Source organism: Panthera pardus, unplaced genomic scaffold (genome assembly GCF_024362965.1).
Source record: "Panthera pardus isolate Hobbes unplaced genomic scaffold, ASM2436296v1 HiC_scaffold_8, whole genome shotgun sequence".
In the NCBI taxonomy this organism is placed as follows: Eukaryota; Metazoa; Chordata; class Mammalia; order Carnivora; family Felidae; genus Panthera; species Panthera pardus.
In genome coordinates, this window is record NW_026527013.1 from 56,863,711 (window position 1) to 56,877,858 (window position 14,148).

General features: G+C 59.9%; 1 protein-coding gene across 7 annotated transcripts in view; it reads left to right on the forward strand.

Moving 5' to 3' along the window:
- The window catches only part of IQSEC1 (IQ motif and Sec7 domain ArfGEF 1), a 425,063-nt gene that overhangs the window by 297,823 nt on the left and 113,092 nt on the right, over positions 1–14,148 (forward strand). The window contains exon 1 of one of the 7 annotated variants that reach the window (XM_053896944.1): positions 3,617–4,194. The exons of 5 other annotated variants lie outside the window; for them this stretch is intronic. In XM_053896944.1, the coding sequence (XP_053752919.1) occupies positions 4,127–4,194 (68 nt within the window). In that variant the 5' untranslated portion in view covers positions 3,617–4,126. Of the gene's footprint in view, positions 1–3,616; positions 4,195–10,154; positions 10,286–14,148 lie in introns of those variants that run through there. One more of the 7 variants, XM_053896949.1, reaches the window with a different exon arrangement.

A 14,148-nucleotide genomic window follows, 5' to 3' on the forward strand; every position in this document is an offset into this window, starting at 1 on the left:
TGCTCGGGAGTGGGGCAGAGTGTGACCGTTTCGTGGAGGAGACAGGCAGACGGGGAGCGATAGCCTGCCTTTTAAGTCAGAGGCAGAATCTGGGGGGCTTTAGAGCCCTGAGCCCACAGGCCCTCCTCACAGATAAGTAGAAGGGGCAAACCCAGCTGGGGCTGGAGGCTAGACCCTCCCTTGGCCTGCAGAGGAGGGGTGCACCCCACCCCACAGTCCCCATCTCCCTGAACAGTGTCTCCACCCACTGCCCTCCCCACTGGTGCGGTTGGGTCCCTCCAGTGAGCACAGGCCCCGAGCCGTGTCCTGCCCTCACAGGCCAAGTTCACCATGGCATCGGCATCTCTCAGGGAACAAATGTATCCTTTTCTTTGCCTGGGCGGCAGTGACTTCATCCCCAGTGGGCCGTGTGAGTCACTGCACCGAGGGTGGAGGGCTGGCCAGCTCTCCGCAGAGCCGGGCTTTGGCCGTGTGGCTGGGGAGAGGGAGTAGCTGAGGGTGTGAACGTTTCCATGCAGACCTACCTCACTTCTCTCTCTTCCTGCTGTGGCCCCCTGGGTCCCACCGGGGAGGGAAGGGCAACGTCACCAGTCACCTAACACAAGCCCCGCAGTGCCAGGGGCTTTTGAAATGACCATTGATAGGAAGATGCCCCTGAGAGGCTGAGTCTCACACCCAGGGCCACACAGTCTTTTTTTCCTCCCCACAGCCAGGAGGGTAGGGATGCTTATTCCCACTTGGCAGAGGAACACTGAGACTCAGAGCGATGAGATGACTGGTGTTAGGGACGAGGGTGTCAGAGGTGAATAAGGAGCCCGCCCCCATTCTCGGGGACAGGCCACCCTCAGTGATGAGGACAGACGGAGTGTGTGGTAAGAGCACGTTCAGGAAACCTCAAAGCACTTGGAGCCTCGAGTTCCTCACCTGTAAAATGGGGATAATGACAGCCACCCCTCATGTTGAGAGGACATGTTAAGAGCGACCATCATGAAGGGAGGCAGCACACCCCCAGGCCACCCCGGCTGCCACCCCACTGTTTGACATCACGGACCAGGTTGACCGCCAAGGTGTGGAGACTGCCCAAGCCTTCTGAAAGCAGATCCTTGAGGGCCACCCGCAAGGGAGTGTGGGAGGTGGCTCAGGGCTTGGCCCCTGCTGGGTGGCCGTGCCCTCAGCACTTCCCTGAAGCTGTCCTAACCCTCCATCGGCTCCCCGCTCCCTCCCCATCAAGCCAAGGCAGCAGTCTTCTGAGAAGCAGGCGATGCCCTGGCAGCTGGGGTAAGCCGCACCCATCCTTTCCCGGTGCCTTAGTTTCCCCATCTGTAAAGTGGGGGCGAGAAGCCCGAGGGCGATGCTGTTGGAGAGGTGGACACAGGTGGATGCAGCCAAGGGGAAGAACACGGAAGTGAGGCCTGGGCCCTCCAGGCGCTTTGGTGGCAGCGGTGTGTTCCAGGACACGGGGACTTGGAAGGGGTCCCCCACAAGGGCCTCGGCCTCCTGTCTGAAAATGACACCTCTCTCTGAGATCACCTCCAGGGCCCAAAGTGCCACTTTGCCCCTCTCCGGGTGGAGAGGTACCTGCCATGACCGGTGTCCCACACAGAGCAGGCATGGGAGGTGCACGTGACAAATACTCCTCCCCTCTGGGTGGTGAGTGGCTCTGGTGCTAAGCCCAGGCCTGGCGGGGGGGGGGGGGGGGGGGGGTTGGTCTGCCCCAGACAGAGCCTGAGGCCATAGGGCCCAAGAGACATGGGAACCCAGAGCCTGGGGGGCATGGGGCAGAAAGTGAGAAGGGTCAGGTTTGCCAGGCATGTGACAGGCCATGGGTGGAATCCTGGGGGACCAGGTGAGAGGCAACGGGCTGGTAGGGAGGCTGAGATGAGGGTTCCGGAAGATGCCTCTGGAAGAGAAGGGGATCTCTGCCATCGCCTATCATACCTCTTCACCCTGTGGGGATAAGGGGCCAGCCGGGGCCATAAGGGGAGTGAGTGAGGGGACAGACAGAAGGGAGAAGAGAGGACAGAGGGGCGGATGATTGGAAAAGAAGAGGTTGAGGGCTAGGGGGGACGCGCATGGATGTCTGAGTGGGTGAGTGAGTCCGTGGATGGTGTGAATATAGCGGTGGCCGGTGGAGATATGTAAACAGGCTGCCTCCACCCACAATAGATGTTGACAAAACTTTCACCAGCAGCACAGACCAGACAAACTCTTGAATGGAGGTCTTAGGCTATGTGGCTCACGGAAGTGAGGCTCTGCCCCAGGGAGAATTTCCTTAGGTCAGCAGAGGCTCATGATGCAACGGCAGCCTCAAGAGGTAATGAGCTTCCCATCACTCGGGGTGTTCAAACCGAGGCTGGGCAGCCAGTTCCCCAGGGTGCCATGGAGGAGCTCCTAAGGCAGGCACTGAACTGCTGCGGTAGCTTCTGGCAACGAGGAAAGAGAATTGGGGTTCCTGAGCTCTCCCAGGGAGGCCACAACCTTTGTAGAAGCCAGTCTTGCTTTCGGATAGAAAGTTCTTTCTGGGCTTGGGGGACAGACAAGCGTGCAGCTGCTGGTCTTCGCTGTGGGAATCAGGCTGGAATCCGAGACATCCCGCCCAGGCCAGGGCAGGGGGCCCGGGGACAGAGCAAGGCTTCGACCTGGAGACCCAGGCTCAGGCCCACCTCTGAGCCTCAGTTTCCTTCTAGGTGGAATGGGGGCCCTGGTGGCCACTGGACGTGATGACACTGGCTGCTACGCCTGATGCCCAGGGCCTTGCAGGGTGCCGAGATCTGGACCCACCTGACCCTGGGGGACTTCCTGGGGGCTGTGGGTGGATAGAAGTAGGTTCTGTGAATGCAGACCTTGAGCTGTGAGTCATTGTCCCTGGGGGCTCTGCCTGGGAAACCCCAGCTGCCTGCCCTGGGCTGGGCCTAGGAACAGCTGGTAGGGGGTGGAGAGCAGGGGCGGGGGCTCCAGCTGGGACCCCGGTCTGGAAATGCCCCAGACCCAGCTCGGGCCCAGGCCCCACGGCCGCTCAGAGGGGCCGAAGCCCTCCAGCCCACCCCCACCCCCCCACCCCCACCCAGAAGAGCTGGCGTGCGCTCGCTGTTCCCAGAGCCAGACCGCCAGGGCACAGATCCCACATTCACCGCTTCTTAGGGCTGTGACCTGGGGTTAGTGACTTCCCCCATCTGTGCCTCAGTTGCCTCACATGGGAAATGGAGCTGATGATAAAATCATAAGGCCGTTGGGAGAACTGGACGTGTTGGTTCTGGACCCGTGGAGAGCTGACACCACTGCCCAGGGCTCCCTGAGCCCGAGGTGGTCAGGGAGGAATGAAGGTCACAGGGGCCAGCCACACACAGCATCATCCGTCACACGGCGAGGAAGTGGTCTGGCCAAGCCTGGGAACTTTGTCTCTCCCAGCAGACGGAGACCCTCATGGGCCAGCTACTCTCCCAGGAAGCAGCCCTGACTTCGTCCTTCCTTTGTCTCCCGTGCACCCCGAGCTCCCCGCCAGGAGCCAAGCAGGCAGAACAGCCCCTTTCCCCTTCCTGGCTGGCTCCTGGCCCCTGCTTGGGGTGGGCCAGGCTGCGGGGCGGGTGTTGGGTTTAAGCCTCTGGGGAGATGGGGGAGGATGTGGGCCCGCCCTCGCCTCCCCGCCCACCTCCCTCCCTCTCGGGCTCAGCCTCTGCCGTCCCAGGCCAGCCTCTGGACACAGGACCAGCACTCTCCCTCACCGGGCAGACGCCCCTCACCCGTCCCGCCCCGAGTGACTCACTGCTCCCCTGGCCCACAGCCACCGCTGTCTCCTGGCAGGAGGCAGGCGCAAGGTTGTGCAGAAGCCACAGGGTCTGGTGCGAGAGGGTTGCTCAGCCAGGAGGGTCTGGAGCAGCCGGACAGGCCAGCTCGCAGAGGCTGGCCTGGGGACAGCAAGGCCGGTGGCTGAGACTTACAGTGGCCAGTGGGAGCCGGCGCCTCCCCCCTCTCCTGGCTTTTAGGCCTTGTCTTTCTTCTTCCCACCATGAAGAAGGAAGTGACCTGAGAGCCAGCAAAGACAGCCAGCCCCTGGCCGGGAGGAGACCAGGGTTGGAGGGCTGTGGCTGTGGGTCCGTCAGCCGCCGGCTCTCCCAACTAGCCAGGCATGAAGGGCGGTGGCAGTGCCGTGTGGAGCCTTATGTGGAAATACTGCATCTCCGTGAGGACCCTCAGGTACCAGGGGGTGTGTGTCTGGACGCAGCTGTGCCTGGCCATCGCCTGGCGGGAGGGGAGGCCTGGGCACCAGGCCTGCCGGTTTGCATTGACTCTGCGAGGTCCAGGACAGCTCCAGCCTGGGGGGAAGCAGGGATGGAGGGCAGGAAAGGTCATGCCTGGTGCCCTCCGGAGAAACTCAGAGTCTCTAGCGGGGAGGGAGGGAGGACAGTGCAACACTAGTTAGGGAGTGTGCGGGCATCTGGCCGGGACCCGGAGTGCCCACTGGAGGATGCCAGGGGCAGGTAGTGTGTCTGGCAGGTAGTGTGTCTGTCCCAAGTGAGCACGGAAACGGGCGTGTGTTACTTAACACGCCGGCACTGAGCACAGCCGGTGACCTTGGCCCCGTCCCCTAGCCTCTCACAGCCTGCTCCCCATCAGTGAAATGGGGGCTCACGCTCGTCCCTTCAGACGACGATTTCGTGTGACTGTCAATGGCAGTCGCCGAGTGGCGGAGAATTCGGCCCCGACTCCGGCACCGCGCTGCCCAAGTTCATACCTGGCTTTGGCGTTAGCGCCGGCGTGAAGGGGCCTCATCTCTGTGGCCACGGCTTCCCGCCTGCAGGTCCTTACAGGATTAGCATGAGGATTAAATGAGATGGTGTGCAAAGAACAGGGCCAGGCGCACCGCCAGCGCGGGGTAAACATTAGGTGTGATTACCGCTGCTGTCGTTCGGTACCTCCCCCCCTCAGCCAGGTGGATGGGGAGGAGTGCCTGGAACAGAGCCCCTGTGCTTGTCAGCGGAGATGGGGTGGGGGAGGGGGCGCAAGGCTCTTTGCCCCCCGGGGAGGGTGCACGTCTCTGGGTTGACTCCCGCCTCTGCACCTGCCGGAGGGGTCCAGACCAGGGAGTGGGAAGCTGGATCCCGTGTGATCTCAGGCAAGGCTGGGGCTCATCTGTAAAGGGGGATTAGGTGGGGCCAGGATTGTTATGGGCGGGGCTTAGAGGCAGCTGCTTGGAAGGGCTGGAAAGAAGACATCTATTTAGATACTAGCTAAGGGCATATTTGTTACTTCAAGGGGAGGTTTTACCAAGGGGAAGGGATCGGAAGATACTCCCTCTTTCTTCCCGCCCTCATCACCTGGTATATAAACTGTATTAACTCTCCTTTCCTTCCTTCCTTCTTTCCTCTCCAAAATATTTGTGATCACTATAGGAAATACCTATAATAAATAAAATAAAATATCCGGAACAGGGTAAGCACAATATAGAATGGAATGCCATGACCTACGGGAAAAAAATAGAATGGAACAGAGATAAACAGGGTCCTGAGGTCATTCTGTTGAGCTAAACATTACTGAGCTTCCTGGCAGCCAAAGAGAAAGGGGAAACCTAGCCCCTCAGCCCACACTCACTGTGATAGGACATCATCATTACAATGGCCATAGTTGCCTTTGCTGCTAAATGAGAGTGTCTGGGACCTTGGGCCTTTGGCCTGAACAGGTGTGTGGGGGAAGGTGAGAGACATTGCAGAGATAGGCCTGGGGCCTGGTTTTAGGAGAACGGGGCAGACAGAGAGAGCGGAGGCATTCTCTTGGATGGGGATGTGGCTGACTATGGGAGTAGAGAGAGGAGAGCTCACCCCAGGGGTGAGTCAGCGGCCACCTGTCCCTCCTTAGACCCTGGGATAGGCCTCCTTGGGTGGGGACCTTGGAGGTCAGGCCAGGCAGGGGGTGAGTCCCCGGGCTCTGGCAAGAGCACTGTGTGCCTTTCCCTACAACCTCAGCTGGATTTCCCTGTGTCTCATTCTCTCCTGTGGTTTCCAGGGACTGGCAGTATGGAAACCTCGAGGGCTGTTTACAGGATGCAGGGGGCCCAGCACTGGGAGGCCCAGCCGTGCTCTGCCAGGGGCTCTCCCGCACTCAGGAGGAGTTGCGCAGCCTCACAGAGCCCGGTAGACCAGCCTCTCCGTGCCTCACTTGCCACATGTACAGCACAGGGGTAAAGGCACAGGGGCTAACTACCAGTCAGGGCTGTGGGGTTGAGCCTCGAGTGGCTCGTGGTAAGTCCTCCAAGAGTGTTTTTTGGCCTGGTGGCCCGACAGCATCGCAGGGCTGGAAGGCAGCTCTGGGTGGGTGCAGACATCGTAATTGGCGCCGGGTTGGCCCCCAAACCCGCACTTAGCACCTGTAAGTACAGGGCACTTCCATGGTTAGCTGGGGAGGACGGCCCTTAGGGGGCTCCAGAAGACTGGCTCTGCTCTCCGGGCCCCCCCACCCCATTTTGTTAGGAGGCCCCCGAGAGGGTGGAGGCTGCTCCCCGAGTCAGACAAACAGACAGACGGACAGAGCAGGCCCTCGGCGGGATCCCAGCCCCCTCAGCTGCCAGGGAAGACCTGAGTCAGCAGGTCTGCGGCCTGAGGCGGGGCTGGCGGCAGCCACAGTGACAAATTGGAGGGTTGCGATCGGACAGCACATAGTTTTCCACTTGCGTCTTCAGATTCCCCTCCGCCTGGGTCTGTCGCCCCTGGCCCGGACCCACTCACATCTGGAAAAGCAAGAGGTGTGTGCGGGGAGCGGGCTGCTGGCCGGCCAGCCCTGGCCCCTTGCCCAGGGGTTCAGCGACTGCAGCCCAGAAGCCGGGGACGGGGTCTCTGGGACTTCAGCCCCAGGCCTCCGAGAGAGGACACCACACCTAGGAGCCAGGCACGCCGGGGCCCAGAGCGCAACGGTAGGTTGTATGAGGTACATTTTGGGGCGAGTTGCTAGACCCCCTCTGGGCCCGTTTCCTTGGGCAGCGGGTAATGAGAGGAGAACGGTGCCAGCTAGGTGCTCCTTGGGAAACTCACAGATGGGTTCTGTTGGCCCAGCACCCGGCGGAGCGTCTCCCTGTGATGCCCGCTCCCTTCTTCCCTCTCAGCCTCAGTGTTGAAGAGGCGGAGTGATGGAGTAGGGAGGACACGGGCTTGGCAGTCAGGCCTGCCTGGGTTCGAAACCCGGCACAGTCGCTTTCTAATGTGTAAGTGACTTTTAGGGCTGTTCTGGGATGAAAGGAGTCGGGCCTGTAGGCCTGCCGGGGAAGGGTCGGTGCCGTGCTGAGGCCGTGTCTCTGAGCACCCACCTCCAGGGCCCTGTCTGTCCGTAGCCTTAGTCTGTGGTATTGGTAATCCTCAGCCTCCGGGGCCAGGCTGGAAAATCACTTTTGCATCTGGTGTTATTTTGGGAACGAGAGATCGTTTTGTGCCTTGAGGGCCCATGGGACATTTGAGATGCCTGGTGGGCAGAGGCAGCCCGCTTGGGGTGCCGGTGGGGGGTGGGGCGGGCAGGGGGATCTGCTGAGCAAGCCCCGCCCCCACCCCTCCCCCGCTGTGGTGTGTCTGAGGAGGAGGGCCTGGGAGCAGCTGGCAGTGGGTCTCTGGAAGCTTCCAGGGCGCTTCCCTGACAATTAGCCATCTGATGCCCCTCCGCGGGAGGCCCTGTGTGCACACACCTCCTGGGACACAGAGCTCACCGCCTCCCATCCTGGACCATGCCTGGGCAGCTCTGATACAAGGAAATACTTTCCCACTTGGAGCTGACACCCGTCTTCTGATGATGCACCCCCCCACACCCGCACACACACACCCACACACACCGGGAGGGCGCGGCCCTACTCTCAGGGTCCCCAACCCATCCGCTTTGCCGTCCTGGGAGAGCCTGCAGTGGCCAGGATTCCCTGAGGCTGCGGATGGGGTCTCCAGTCCCCTCCCTACCTCCTTCCCCTTCTGGACAGGCCCAGACGATCCCTGTCCCTCCCTGAGCATAGTCCGGGGCTGAGTATGGGACGGGGCAGGAGCTCCTGGGCAGGACTGCCACCTCCCTAAGCACACATGGATCCTTCTGGCAGCTGCTTTACCCTTTCATACATGGGACTTACTGCCTCAGCCCTGTCCTCCCCCCGCCCCCGCCCCTCCCCATCCCCCCCTTCCAGTCTTTGTGTGGGGTTGAACACCTACTCTGTCCCTGGCACTGTGTCGGATGTTCATGTACAGCCTCCCATCCAGCCAGCTAAGGTCTACCTGTGAAGGCCACTATCCCACTGGACAGAGGAGGAACTTGGGGCTCCAGAGCCTCGAGTTACTGATCCCCATGCTGGGTCACTTGGTGAGGGCCGCACATGTCCTCTGAGCCGGGCAGGGAGATTGGGCATCTCGCTGGAAAAAGGCTTCATTCGGCCAGCGAGTAAATATTTGCTGGGCCCCTGCTCTGCATCAGGCCCGTGCCAGAGCCCTGGGAATATGGCAAGGAGTGAGGCGGCGGCCCAGGCCTCATGGAGCCGGACATTTGGGGCGGGGGTTGAGGGGGGTGGACAGAAACAGTAAACAGAGCAAAATGATGAAGGTGCCTTCGGCCAGGGATTAAAGGAAAAGGATAAAACCGGGAAGGCTTATCGAGGGAGGGGAGCAGAGAGGGCACGTGACCTAGGTGGTGAGGAAAGGCCTGTCCCAGCTGCGCACTGGCTGATGAGCAGACAAATGAAATGGGGTCTGTCCACACGACGGAGTGCCATGCAGCCGCGAAAAGAAATTAAGTGGTGCCCTGTGTCACAGCACAGAGCAGCCCTTGGAAACGTTATGCTAAGAGAGAAGCCGGACCCACAAAAGACCACTGAGTGTGTGGACGTCCACAGTAGACGAGCCCACAGGGACAGGAAGTAGAGCGGTGATTGCCAGGGGTGGGGGGTGGGGCGCAGGCTGGCTGGGTGGGTAGGGGACAAGGACTGCTTAATGCAGACAGGGGTTCTCTTGGGGGATGATGAAAATGTTCTAATCTTAGGTTGCGGTGATGTGTCAGATTCCGAATATCCTGAAATCATTGTATACTTTAAGTGGGTGGATTTTATAGAATATGAATTGTATCTCAATAAAAAGAAAGAAGTTGAAAAGACCTGTCTGCGGGGGTGGCATGGAGTTGAGAGGGGCAGGAAGGAGGAAGCTTCTGAAGACCTGGGGAAGAGCATTCCAGGCAGAGGGAACAGCAGGTGCAAAGGCCCTGAGACGGGAGCATGCCCGGTGTATTTGAAGAACACGGAGAAGGCCCAGCAGGGGCCCAGGAGGGAAGGGATGTGCAGTCCCCAAGTCTGTCACTGCCAGATCCCTTTGAGGACTTGAGAGTTCACTGGGGTGGGGGAGAGACAGGGCAGGGTTTAAAGCAGGACGACATGGTGTTCTTTCTGTTTTCCAACAATCACTGGAGCTGCTCTAAGGAAATGAGACCGTGGAGAGGGCGGGGTGGGAGCTTGGGGGACGGGACACCAATGAGGAGGCAGCGGCTGCTGTCTAGAAGAGAGACGATGATTGATACCCAAAGGAGACAGACTGGCAGACAATGGCAGTGGGAGTTCAGATGGGAACAGATTACTCCCTGATGGGGGTGAGGAGGCTTCCTGGAGGAGGGGCCTGGACAGGGCCTCCAAGAGTGGGGGTGGGTGGGCCAGGCAGAGGGGCAGTGGTGATAGGGCTCTCCAGGGGGCACCACAGTATAGGAGTGGGGCGCTGAGTACCAGGAGGACATAAGGAGATGAGGTTGAACATCCCGCCCCTGCCACCCCGGTCCCAGGTGGCCGGAGCTGCTTTCAGAATAAGTAGGGCAGCGTCTCTCCAGGGCCACCTGTCACACACCTTTGTCCTGCTGGCTCAGGCCGGTCCTCAGTGAGAATGTTAGTGCCCCCGTGGCCAGAGACCCAGGCGGGACAGGCACTCCCAACAAAGCAGCCTCGCCAGAAACTCAAGTGGCCCTGAAACACGATCGGCCACACGAGACTGGCCAGGGAGGGAGCTGTATTATTTATTGGCCAGAGCTTCTGGGGCCTCCCTGCTGAAGGCGTGTGGACTGGCCAGACCTTGAGGAGACCACTGGGCAGTGTCTGGGGCCCAGTCAGAGGTGGGCGGGGGCCTCAGGGTGCCCAGCACCCTCTCCCCAGGGCGTGGTTTCCTTCATGCCGGCTGAGCAGGGAGGAAGTCAGACGTCAGGCCCTGCAGTGGGGAGGGCCCAGAGCTCGTCCCCAGGGGCCGTGGAGGCAGGCAGGGTGCCGGGGCTCCAGGAAGACCTCCACCCTCTCCCCTGTGACACTGTGAGTACCAACCATCTAGCTTGGGGGAGGGAGAGGGTGTCAGCCACCTGAGAAACCTGGGGGGGGGGGGGGCTGCTGATGGCCAGGGCAGAGGGTCCCTGGGGCTCTCATCAGGGTTTGTGATGTTTCTTAGAACCGTTTTCTGTGACCTCTTCTCACTGCCTGGATGGCACAAAGGCCCACCCTGGGCCCAGGGAGCCCCAGGTGTTTCCCCAGAGCTGCCTCGAAGGGCAGCTTCAGCTGCAAGAGGGAGGTTCTCTCACTCCCTTGGGCATTAGACCAGCCCCAGGTCCTGGGGAGGGCAGAAGGTCTAGGGTCCCTCAGCCCACCCAGGCTGGTTAGTCCTAGGCCTAGGCGCTCATAACCACCCTGAGGAGGAGCCACACCCATTTTACAGCTGAGTATACTGAGGCCCACAGAGGTTGCACGGTTGCTGAGGGCTCCTGGAGGGTAGTTGGTGCAGTTTCCTTCCCCCACTGCTACCCCCTCACCCCATAAGGCATACACTTTGAGCAAAAGGAGGCACGGGGCAGAGGGAGGAGAAGCTTCTTTCCAAAATGATCCAGAGAGAAATCTTGAGGATCTGTAGATTCTCCGGGGCCAGGAGGAACCTTGGGGACAGCCCCCACGTGGATGGAAAGCTCTGGACACACTGAATGAGAAAGATCCAGTGAGCCTCTTTGGTGCTGTCCCTCGGGAAATCCCCTGTGGCAAGATGGGGAGCCCTGGGGCCACCTGCCCCGCAGGGAGATTCCCCACTGAGCTCTGCTTCCCCATCTAACCTCGCTACAACCCTGGAAAGGAGAATGACTGTCACGTTTGGGTTATGTGGAAACTTAGGCACAGAGATGTTAGGACATCTGTACGATGTCCCGCAGCAGGTGTAAGTTGGGGAGCTGGGGCTTGGACCCAGAGTGACTCTATGCCCCTCAGTGCATCATACAGTCTCTGTCTGGGGTACAGGGGCAGGGGTGAATGATCCCATAACTGTCCTATCACTGGGCCTCGGTTTTTCCACCTGTAGTGGGGTTGGACTCCAGTGCTAAGCAGGGAGCTGTCTGCCCCTGTTGGCCTCCAAGAGCTGGGGCTGGGCTCAAGGTAGGCTTGGCTGCAGAAGTGAGAACCCCCAGGGCGGCTCTCTGATCCCAGGTCGACAAAGCCTTCCTCTGATGCATCGGCAGAGCTCTCTATGACCCCAGTGAGCCAGAGGGCCGTGTGGGGACCCCGGGTGGTCAGGCAGCTCAGGGCCCAGGGCTCCGGCCTCCAGTTCAGCGGTCTCCAGCAGCTACCTGCCCCTGTTGGCCTCCGGGGTGCAAACTGGGGAGCCCAGCCAGGCAGGTGCCAGCACCTCTCCTGGGGGAAGGCCTCTTCCAGTCCTGAGGGAAGGGCAGATAGAATGTCACCAGGGGCCAGGACTGCCGGGCTCTGTGGCAGCCACCTCTTCTGGGCCACTGAGGATCTCAGACAAGCAACTTTCTTTCCCTGTGAATGGCCACGGCGAGTCAGGAGCCTTGAGGGGGGCGTCTGAGGGGCTCAGTGGGTTAAGTGTCCGACTCTTGATTTCGGCTCAGGTCATGATGTCATGGCTTCGTGGGCCCGAGCCCCACGTCAGGCTCTGTGCTGACAGCGCAGAGCCTGCTTGGGATTCTCTCTCTCTCTCTCTCTCTCTCTCTCTCTCTGCCCCTCCCCTGCTCGAGCTCTCTCTGTCTCTCTCCCAAAATAAATAAACTTAAAAAAAAAATAGAGAGCAGGTGGTGGGTGGAGAGGGCGGCAGGTGCCTGGGACTCTAAGCAGAGACAAGGTAAGCAGGGCCGAGCTTTGCTGTGTGCCTAGGGGGAGTCCGGGCTTTGAGGAGAGACGTGGGGCTTCCAGAGATGCTCCTTCCCCTGACACTTCTGGAAGTCCCCAGACCAAGTCCCACTTACGACATGACCCTCTTCAGCTCAGCTTTGCTTAAGGTCTTTCACATCTAACGGTCACATCGGACTTCTGACCCTCTAAGTCAGCTGCTGCCATGTAGGTGTTAGAGTCCCTGGTTTGGGTCCCAGCTCCGCAGGCCTGCCCGTGTGAGTCTGGGCAAGTCACAGGCCTCGCCTGAGCCTCCAGCTGTTGGAGCGTGAAAGATTGTTTCATGGCACCAAGTAAACTCAGGTTGGTGGGACCTCTCCTCCTGGCCCCTCGCCCCCGTCGTACCTTGAAGAGCCTGTATCCTTGGAGGCACGAGGGTTTTCCTTAGGCCTTTTCCTTGGGGACTGGACCTGTGTGGGACACAGGGTCCAAGAAGCCAACTGGGGCCCTGCCATCCCCCCGGGGCCTGCCAGTCTCCTCCTGTCTGAAGCCCGCTCCCCTGGGCTCAGAGTGAGCAGAGACTGAGCAGGGCCCCCACCCCCATCATCAGACAGCCAAAACAGTCTGGCCTTCAGAACCCCTGCCCCGATGTGGAATTATTGCCCAAATGGGAGGACTGGCCAGGCGTGGGCAGGGTATGGGTGCAGCTCCACACGGCCCCCCCGAGCTGGGGCCTGCTGAGCACAGCATCTGTAAGCAGACAGTTGAGAGCAGGTCCCTTATGGGCCAGTGTGAGGCACCCCTGGGCCTTCTCCCTGAGTCTGTGAGGGAGGGGTTATGAGCCCCACTTGAGGGATGAGCAAACCAGTGCCCAGAAAGCTATATGAGTGTGACTTCTGGGGGAAAGGAAAGAGGAGTCTGGCCAGGCAGAGTGGGGTGTCCAAGCTGCACCCAGCTTACAGAGAGCATCCAGGCACTTGTCAGGCTGCCGAAGTAGGTTGAGAGCCTTGACCTTGGTGTGAGTCTCAACCCTGCTACTCTCTTAGCTATTTGACCTGGGGTGTGTCAGGTTAGCCTCAGTCTGTCACTGAGGACCCTTGTCATTGCAGGTAACAGAAAAGCCAAATCAAACAGGCTTAAGCATAAAAGGGCTTCATTGGTTCATGGAACTGAAAAGCCTAGGGTGTGGCTCGCTTCAGGAACGGCTGGATCCAGGGGTTCACTTTATGCAATGGGTTTAGATGTCTCAGCTCTCACCTCTGCCTTCCTCCCTGCTGGCTCCATTTTGAAGCAGGGCCACTCTGTGTGGGGTCCCCAGCTCTGTGCTTAGCGTGTAGGGAATTCTCCCCAATCCAGCAACAGGCCAGCTTCAGGGGCCAGGCTGCAACCAGCAACACATGGTCTCTGTCTTGGGGATGTTGACAGTGCCCTGGGGGATATGGGACAAGAAAAGAGGAAGTTACCATGCAGGGTGATCAGAGCCTAGCCGGGCGTGAGCTCCAGAGCCAATGGGAGACCAGAGGAGTAATGTCAGTTTCACATCAGGATGGGTTCCCCAAAGTCTTCCTAGAAGAGATGACAGCCGAACTAGATTTTGAAAGCAGAGGAGGAGTTGGCTTGGGGAACAAGAAGTGAGGGGGCAGGGGCCCTGGGGTTCAGTGTGGTGTTCAGGCTGCTTCAGGACCCGCACACAGTGGGGTTGGCCAGGCCGTGGAGTTCCCAGTGGGGCTTAGAGGTCAGCACAGGTGGTGGATGTGGGGCCAACTGGGTCTATATGTGGGTGAAAGGTGGCTCTGGCTTTAAGGCAATGAGGATGGGAAAGAATGAGCACGTACTGAGCACCTACTGTGTGCCTGTGACTTTCCATATGTTGCCTCGTTCCGGTTACACGACAGCCCCTGGAGGTTTCTCATCCCCCCTGTGCAGAGATGGAAGCAGGTGCCAGGACAGACGGCCTATCGGAGTCAATCAGACCTATTTCCCCCCACAAACTTAGAACTTTGCACTTAGCAACTGGCCAGGCTCGGTGGCCTCTGATCTGCCATTAAGAGGCTACTGGGATGCCACCTATGGTA